We start from the raw sequence: 9,272 nt of genomic DNA on the forward strand, positions 1-9,272 counted from the left end.
GCCTAACTTAGGAACCCAGTGGGAGAGAAGTAGGTACAGTTATCAGGCCCACGATGCTCATTATAGGGCTTTAGGGAAGTGACTTAATATCTTAGGGTCTCAGTTTCTGCATCTGTAAGATGGGAACACAGGGAATTGGAAAGGTTGCTGAGCCGGGCAGCAGGAGGTCTGGAGTCAGCCCAAGCTCTGCTGCTGTCTGCGTGACCCTGGGAAAGACCCTCCTCCCATTTCTGGCTCTCAGTTCCCCATCGTTGAAGTGAGGGGATTGGACTAGATCAGGGGTCCTCAAACTTTTTAAACAGGGGGCCAGTTCAGTGTCCCTCAGACCTTTGGAGGGCCGGACTATAGTTTAAAAAAAAACTATGAACAAATTCCTGTGCACACTGCACATATCTTATTTTGAAGTGAAAAAACAGAACGGGAACAAAGACAATATTTGTATTTGCATGTGGCCCGCGGGCCGTAGTTTGAGGACCCCTGGCCTAGATGATCCTGAAGAATCCTTCCCGCTCGCGGGCAGTGGTTTCTGTCATTTGAATGACCCGGGCTTAGCTGAGAGCCCTCCCCGGCCCTGCTTCTAGTCCCCACGCAAGCCCCGCCTGGGATGGTGTGAGTCCGCCTTACCTGCCCTGTGACCGTGGGCAAGTGAGAAAATACTGCCTGTGCCTCCGAGACCCTGCCATCCCCTCCGTCTTCCTGGGACGCGAATCCTGGCAAGCATCGTTGCCTGCCCAGGAGGAGGAAATGTAGAGGAAGCCTGGGGGTGGCACTTACTTCCTGATTTAAGAGGAGACGGGGCTGCCTCTTTTGTCCCCTTGCCCTGCTTACACCTCAAAACTATTTTGTCACCTTGCCTTTGCAGTTGTATATGCTAATGGCTTATCAAGTCCATTTTCAATGAAGGCAGCATTGAGGTGGTTTGAATCCAGCTCTTCTACTTCTGTGAGACCTTAGAAAGTTACTTAACCCCCGAACTCCAGTTTCCTCATCTGTGAAACGGGGAGAGCGAAAGAACCTCCCCCTTACGGGTGCTGTAGGCGTTAAGGAGCTAATCCTAGTAAAACAACCGGCTCTGGCACAGGCAGTGCGCAGTCCACTTAGCTGCTGCTGCCGCCACTGCTTGGTGCCCCTCGGCCACAGTCCTGCCAGGGAGGCCGAGCCCAGGTGGTCCTCCCCATTAGCCTTCTTGGGGTTGTAGAACACGCCTGTGGTGGAGCCCACCCTTCACCCCAGGCCCTCGACCCCTGGCCTGGGCTAGATGACCAGTGTGAGCCATGTGGCTGGGTGGGCTCTCAGACCTCTGACTGTCTTCAGGAAGAGGCGGCCTTGGGGACCTGCCTTTATAGAAATGATCACATGGAGGTTGAGATCTTGGGGGCCTTGGAGCAGAGGGCATGCCGGCCTCAGGGGACCCCGGGGAGATGGGAGGCTGCATGGAGGCCTGACACCCACCTGCCCCCTAGGGTATGACCATTCGGCCCCTGGTAGACCTTTTGGCTGTGAAGAAAAAGCAAGAAACGAAGCGCTCCATCAACGAGGAGATCCACACGCAGGTACTGGAAGCCGGGCCCTCGGTTGCAGGAGAAAGTTTGGGGAGTAGCTAGTCCTTGAGTCCATGCCTTGGCCCTTATCCCAGGACCAGGTGGTCCTTGAGCCTCTTGAGGTCACAGGTCAAAGGGAGGTGTAGTATGAGCAGCTGGGAGCCTGAGGAGGGAGCCTCAGGCCCAGGTGGGTTCAGAGAAGGGAGTTCAGCCATGCCTCAGCGGCAGAGGGTTTGAGGTGCCACTGGGGTTCAGGATGAGTGCGGTATGGGCACCACCTGCTGGCTGCTTCTGGAACTACAGGGCTAACCTGAGCAGAGAAGCACTGGTTTTGAAGGTGGGGGGCCTCCTCAGAAGTCTTGGCAGGGAAGGAGCCCAGTAGTGAGGCTTGACCTGCCCTGGGCCCGTTTCAGTTCCTGGACCACCTTCTGACAGGCATCGAGGACATCTGTGGCCACTACGGCCACCACCACTGGAAGGACAAGTAGGTGGCAGGCCTGGTGGGTATGTGGGTGGGGAGGGGCAGGTAAGGGTCTCCCAGGGCCTGGGTGTCGCCCCACCCCGAGGAGCTGGCTCCATCCACCTTTTCCCTTCTCCCCCCAGGCTCAACCGGTTTAACAAGAAGTATGTGAAGAAGTGCCTGATAGCCGGCGAGCGCTCCAAGGAGCCCCAGCTCATCGCTTTCTACCACAAGATGGAGATGAAGCAGGCTATTGAGCTGGTGGAAAGTGGTGGCATAGGCAAGATCCCCTCTGCTGTCTCCACCGTCTCCATGCAGTGAGTGCTAGTGGCCAACCTGGCAGGTTCTGCACCCGCACTAACCCCCTCAACACCAACCTGGAGCAGGCCACGCTGGGGCTGGGGGCGGTGAGCAGGGCCCCTCTGTCACCCTGCCTGGGCTGGTGAGGGCTGCAGGGTCACACTGCGGACCTGGGGCTCTGCCCACCCACCCAGGCCTTCCCCTGAGTGGCTTTCTTCTGGCCCAGCCCGGAAGGCTCCAGGGTCACAGGCATTTTCTTGGGGACCTAACCTGTGTCGTGTTGTCCCAGGAACATCCACCCCAAGAACCTGCCTGCTGAGCGCATCCTGCCAGCACTCTCCAAGGACAAGGAGGAGGAGATTCGAAAAATCCTGAGGAACAACTTGCAGAAGACCAGGCAGCGGGTGAGGGGCTGCTCCCGCCCACCCCCCTTCAGGACAGGAGCCCCTCTGCCCCCCGGCGGCCCCAGCCCTGCCCCACACCTGTCCGGGGCCTGCCCTGCCTGACAGCTGTTCCTTCCGCAGCTGCGGTCTTACAACAGACACACGCTGGTGGCAGACCCCTACGAGGAGGCCTGGAACCAGATGCTTTTCCGGAGACAGAAGGCCCGGCAACTGGAACAGAGGGTGCGTCCAGGACTGGAGTGGCTCCTTCCTTTCTCTGGGCCCTTCCTCTTCCTGCATCCTCGTCACTAAGCCCTTTTGCAGATAGAACACTCTGATCTGGGGGTGTTGTTTCTTTGCCTTCTCCACCTGTTGCGAAAGCTGAACGCTGAGCCCAGGGCAGGTTCCAGAAAGCCTTCCTCCCCGCTAGGGGCAGTGAAGAGTCCAGGCCCCTCATCACATCCTCCGGCATCTGTGCTTTGACTCCTCTTTTCCTCGTGAGAAAACAGGCCCAGGGAAAAGACAGGTGCCCAAAATCACAAAGCAAGGCACACCTCATTCATTCATTCATTCATTCATTCATTTAGGAAACATTTGTTGAGCGGCCTTTAAGTGCTAAGCCTCTGTGAATCCGAGTGTGAGTCAGCCCAGTCCCTCCCTTACGAAACTTCTCATCAGAGGCCCATGTAGGACAGGAAGTGAAGGGGCCTTGAGGGAGGGCGTGGAGTAAGCTTAGGAATCAGAGCCACGATGGGGGGAGTGTGGGCAAAGGAAGGTCCAGGCAGAAGGGAGAACATGTGCATAAGTTCCCAATCACAGAATGTGGCCCATTCTATAAACAGAGGGTTCAGCCCTCGCTGGTTTGGCTCAGTGGATAGAGTGTTGGCCCGTGGACTGAAGGGTCCCAGGTTCGATTCCAGTCAGGGGCACATGCCTAGGTTTCGGGCTCGATCCCTAGTAGGAGGTATGCAGGAGGTAGCCAATCAGTGGTTCTCTCTCTTCTTTGATGTTTCTAGCTCTCCCCTTCCTTCCTCTCTGAAATCAATAAAAATGTAAAAAAAATTTTAAAAATAATATTTTAAAAAGGAAACAGAGGGTTCAGCTTTCAAGGAAGATTGTTAATGGAGTACGGTTTGGGCTTTATTCTACAAGCATGGAGAGCCATGAAGGGTTCTGTGTAAGGGAGTGGCATGGGGAGGGGTGGAGGCAACCCAGATTAGGGTGGTGGCAGGGGGAGATGGAAAGGAATGGGTAGATTCAAGAGACATTTATTTTTTAATATGTTTTTATTGACTTTTAGAGAGAGAGGAAGGGAGAGGGGAAGAGGGCCAGAAACATCAATGAGAGAGAAACATCGATCGGCTGCCTCCTGCATGCCCCCTACTGGGGATCGAGTTGCAGCCTGGGCATGTGCCCTGATGGGGAATCAAACCAGGGATCTCTTGGTTCATAGGTCAAGGTTCAACCACTGAGCAACACCAGCGGGGGTCCAGGGGCATTTAGGAGGGGGAACTTGGTCATCAGTTTGAGGTGGGCTAAAGGAAGAGGAAGAGGATCAGGGGTCACGTCTACCTTCTGATTGGGGTAGGTGGGAGTGGTGGCTGTGACAGCCAAGAAAGGAACAAGGTTATGAGGGGAGGTAAGAAACTGAGTTCATTCCAACATGTGGCATTGCGATCCACAATGCGGTCCATCCAGGACCCGGGTGTCCACTCCTGAGTTGACTTTATGGATCTGTACCTCGAGGGTAGGTGTGGCTGGAGCTAGACCGGGACAGTGGCACCATGGGAAAGGCAGGGCAGCGCAGGAGGTTCAGGGCCACCCAGGAGATTGCATAGCTTGAGGGGGAGCCTGGGCCAAGCCCTCAGGAACCCCTGAAGTGCCAGCATGGCACAGCCTAATGAGGAATTGCCAGGGGGGAGCGGGTCCCCAAGCACACCTGTGGCCAGCCGCCTCCAGGGCCGTTAGAGGGGTTGCCTGAGCTCACACCTGTCTGCTCTTTCTGTCAGATCAACAACTACCTGACAGTGCCGGCCCACAAACTGGACTCGCCCACCATGTCTCGGGCCCGCATCGGCTCAGGTAAGGCAGGGCCCAGGGTGCCTGGCGAGGGGCCTGGCGGCTGGGTACTCAGGGCCTCCCAGAGCCAGCAGGGAGGACAGGCTTCTCCTTCACTGACCTCCTCCCAAGTCTTGAGCTCCTCCTACATCCAGTGGAGGTGGGGGATGGCCCTCCCTCCTCCTCCCCCAGGGACAGAGGTGCTCCACGTGGGCTGACGGTGAGGTCTGTGCGGGGAGCTGGGTGCCTGGCAGGAGGGCAGCACCACTGGGACCTCCACCAGGTGGAGGAAGCGAGGGCGAACCTTCTCTTAGGCCTGGGTCCCCGGGGTGTCAGTGACTCGGGAAGGAGCCCTAATTCTTGGTCTGACGGGGAACATGCATGGGAGCCCCGGGTGTGAGGAGAGGAACACAGCCCTGCCTTTGAGGTCCCAGACAGGATGATAGACTATCTGATGAGGGTTCATAAAGGCCCACGAGGAGTAATCCCGAGACACCAGGATTGCTGCCCTCGCAGGGGCTCTGTGGGAGCGGCTGGCACGGGAGAGGTTGGGCGCATGCTGGGCAGGGCTCAGGGGCAGAAGCCAACTGTGCCTTGTTCTTGGTCCCCAGACCCGCTGGCCTATGAGCCGAAGGCTGACTTGCCAGTCATCACCATCGACCCCGCCTCCCCGCAGTCACCCGAGTCTGTGGACCTGGTGAATGAGGAGCTGAAGGGCAAGGTCCTCGGGCTGAACCGAGACCCCAGGGTGGCTGATGAGGAGGATGATGACGGGGGCATCATGATACGGACCAAGGAGCCCCCTTCCCCTGGCACTGACGACGTCTTCACCTCTGGGCCCAATGACAGCCCCAGCTCCCAGAGGATACAGCGCTGCCTCAGCGACCCAGGCCCCCACCCTGAGCCTGGGGAGGGAGAGCCTTTCATCCCCAAAGGGCAGTAGCGCTGGGGCCAGTGGGCCATGCCTGTCCCACCAAAGACTCTCCCACCAGAGCAGGGGCTGCTGGGAGCTGGGGGGCCTCCCCTCCTCCTTCCTGACCTGCATGGCAGCTGGGCCCAGCACGGCTTCCCCCTGCCTCCTGGGAAGCACCCCCCGCCACCACCACCAGAACTGCCTTCCCCATCCATTCGGCAGAACTGCTGGGCTGTGAGCAGACCTGCCCCTTCCTGTCCGGCTCTCTCCCATCCCCAGAGGAGGGCCTCGAGTTTCCCGGACCTCGGTGCCCCCTCCTCCGTCACCTCCTCATGCAAACAGTCTTAGTTTCTAACCAAAGAGCCTCTGGCTCAGCCTGGGTCCCGCCTGGGAAGGGAAGGAGCCCAGGCCGCTCTTGGCCTAGGCCAGGCCCTTCATTAACGGAGGAAAGATGAGGGGGAGCAGATATCCGATCCACCCCCCTGCCAGCTTTGTCATCCTGGCCAGCGACCCTGACACGCCCCTTCTCAGAGCTGCACCCCTGAGCTTCTCTGTGCGGAGCTGGGGTGCCTTGGACCGTGAGTAACAGCTTTCCAGATTGCTCCACGGGGACCCGTGAGCGCTCGGTGGCTGGTGTCAGGAGAGAGGCCATCAGGGGCTCCAGACAGTGCTGCCTTTTTACCTGTTTTGTTTGTCCCACTTCCATGTATGATCTGTTTGCACAGAGGCCATTCCTGTTTGTAAAACATTTTCAAAGCCCCTGGCCATGCCTGTCCCACCACAGACTCTCCCACCAGAGCAGGGGCTGCTGGGAGCTGGGGGGCCTCCCCTGACCTGCATGGCCCTCTTCCAGAGAATCCCCCTCATTTGGGCCTGTCTGCCCAGCACTCTCCAAGTCGGTCCTCTGCCTCCTGGACCCGTAACTGTGGCCCCAAGACCCTGATTTCAGAAGTGAACCCCCATATCCAGTCATGGTCCTCTCCCACTCACAGATGCTGGGCCGTCTGGTCCTTTGCTCTTGGGCCTGCCCCTCAGTCCTGCTGGCCTGTTCTTTCTCTCACCCCTCCCATCGGCCCCAGGAACCTCTCCCTCTTAGGTTCCCCGCACCCAGCTGGGGCTGGTGGGGGGCAGAGTCCTAGGCTCCCAGGGGCCTTTGCCCACAGGCACACACTCCCATCCCCACTGCTACCATGGCCAGGCCCAGGGGGAGTGGTGTCTGTCCTCCCCGGGTCCCTCCCCCAGGGTCGTGCAATAGTCAGAGTCCCTCTTCCCAGTGGACTGGGCAGCGGGTGCTCATCTGTCCCCTCTCCATGCAAGTGCTGTTTTGGGCAGGAGTCACCATGTAAGGGTGACGTGACAGCCATGTTCAAAGCCACCACAGCTGCTGCTGCTCTGCCGCCTGTACAGAAGAAACCAAAATTTTTTCATATTCTAATAAATCCATATGAGTTTTTAATAGAGTTGAGGGCTGTTTCCTGGGAACAGGGGCTTTGGGGCGGAGGGTGGCCTGGGGACCTGAAAGGCTAAGCTCAGTGGTTGGCACAGAGAAACACTCAGTCCCCGTCAGCTGCTGCTGTGGTTGTGACTGCGGGCCAGGCTTCAGGGACACAGCCGAGAGCAGAGCAGAGCGCTCCCGGCCCCCAGCCTCGGGGAGAGCAGATTCATCAAACATTCATATAAACCAGGGAAACCCAATGTGTTTGTGAATGAAAGGCGGGGGTGGTGAGGAGGACTCTCCCAAGTGATATCCTAAGAACGAGCTGAGGTTAACAGGTGAAGGCTGTTTTAGAGTGTTGCCCAGTGTTCTGACTGGGAGCTGCACAGCCAGCACCCTAGGATCTAACAAGAAGACCAGTGTGGCTGCGTCACGGTGTTGGAACCTGGGCTGCCCAGGAAGCGTCCCCTTTGCCCAGCCTGGGGCCTCTGTACAGAGCTGATCTGACCCATGAAATCGGAAGTATTCAGTGCCAAGGACTGTAGGGGGAACATGCCATTTCTCTATCAGTTGGTGCCCCACCAAGAAACGGATGGTATGTTCAAAGGATACTGAAGAGCCTTCAACTCAGGGATCTTTTACAGGGGTGTGGGCAGGGGCAGGGGACCCACCAGGGGGGGACCCAGGGAGCTCACACTACGGGAAGCCATTACCACCGCTATACCTGAAGGGTGAAGGAGAGAGCTGTGACCGTGGGAGGGGGCTGCCCTGCTGGAGCCTCAGCCCTGGGGAGCAGAATGGAGCCCCTGCCAGGCATGGGCCCACTGGACAAGTATTCTGCCTTGGATCCTGCTGGGGCCTCTCCTTGGCCAGACCCAGCTGGAAGCCAGAATGAAAGGCCTCTGAGTGGTTTCACTGAATTCAATCCACACGGGTCAGCCTTCCAGTAAGTGGAGCAAGGGGAGAATGGGCTTAGAGGGGAGCAGGGTATCCGAGCAGAGCAATTTCTTGTGTCCCCCACCATCCACTCTGTCCTTTAGATGCAAAGCTCATGTCCCGATGGCTACAGAATTTCAATTTGGGGTGATGAAAAAGTTTCGGAAATCGATTATGGTGATGCTTGCACAACTTTGTGAAAGTACTAAATGCCACTGATTGTTCACTTTAAAATGGTTCTCTTTATGTTATACTAGAGGCCTAGTGCACGAGATTCATGCACAGTGCGGGGGTGGAGGGGTGGGGCGGTCCCTCAGCCTGGCCTGTGCCCTCTCGCAGTCTGGGAGCCCTCGGGGGGTGTCCAACTGATGGCTTAGGCCCGCTCCCCATGGGCCTAAGCCGTCAGTTGGACATCCTTAGTGCTGCCGCCACTGCCACTGTGCTTGGCAGCTGTGAGCCGTGAGCCCAGCTTCTGGCTCAATGGTGCTCCCCCTGTGGGAGCGCACTGACCACCAGGGAGCAGCTCCTGTGTTGAGCATCTGCCCCCTGGTGGTCGGTGAGGGTCATAGCAACTGGTCGTTCTGCTGTTTGGTCAATTTGCATATTACCCTTTTATTATATAGGATGAGTTTCACCTCAGTTTTTTTAAATGGAAGGGAAAGAAAGTTTATTTCCAACAGGACCTGTTGTCACATTGACCATATCCTTATCCTTCAGTCATTCTCACCTTGAGCCAAATTTAAAACTTTAAGTCATCACTAAGGCTCCTTCAATAAGACAGGAGGAGGAAATAACAAAAACCTGCTATAGCGCCCCTGCTGTATCTGGTCACAGGTCTAAGTGAGCAATTATGCATCGTCCTTCCACCCTCTCCATGTTCCTCTTACCAGTGACCAGCACTTATTAGGTTCATTACCTGGGGGGGTGTCCTAAACCTTTATTCCTAGGCAATTCGGGCTCTTATTGATCTAAGGTTTGTCTGGTTGTGAAGCTTCCTGATAACTGTCATAATTGTACTGGGAGATCTGAGAGGCACCCAGTAAATCCTGGATGCAGACATAGCCTTCCTGCCCACCTCCCATTTTTCCTTCTGGTCATCCAGATTACCCAGCCCTTCTGGTACAGTTGATACCCCTCTCTGCCTTTTGATTCAGTAACATACAAAGCTCAAAATGACCAGTGGGCCCCTGACCAGCGTTTTTCAGTGGTTAGAGTGTCAGCACCAAAGAGTCACAGGTTCGATTCT

At 56.8% G+C, this 9,272-nt stretch overlaps 1 protein-coding gene across 1 annotated transcript in view; it reads left to right on the forward strand.

Annotated features, from left to right (window-relative positions):
* SLC9A1 (solute carrier family 9 member A1) overlaps nt 1–7,115 on the forward strand; it is a 50,563-nt gene extending 43,448 nt beyond the window's left edge. Inside the window, exons 6-12 of the mRNA XM_081085296.1 lie at nt 1,464–1,553; nt 1,955–2,025; nt 2,145–2,318; nt 2,591–2,705; nt 2,826–2,927; nt 4,694–4,766; nt 5,354–7,115. Of these exons, the coding sequence (XP_080941422.1) occupies nt 1,464–1,553; nt 1,955–2,025; nt 2,145–2,318; nt 2,591–2,705; nt 2,826–2,927; nt 4,694–4,766; nt 5,354–5,685 (957 nt within the window). The 3' untranslated portion in view covers nt 5,686–7,115. The remainder of the gene's footprint in view (nt 1–1,463; nt 1,554–1,954; nt 2,026–2,144; nt 2,319–2,590; nt 2,706–2,825; nt 2,928–4,693; nt 4,767–5,353) is intronic.
* Nucleotides 7,116–9,272: the final 2,157 nt, after the last annotated feature.

Source organism: Myotis nattereri, assembly GCF_964212035.1.
Source record: "Myotis nattereri genome assembly, chromosome: 3".
NCBI lineage: Eukaryota > Metazoa > Chordata > Mammalia > Chiroptera > Vespertilionidae > Myotis > Myotis nattereri.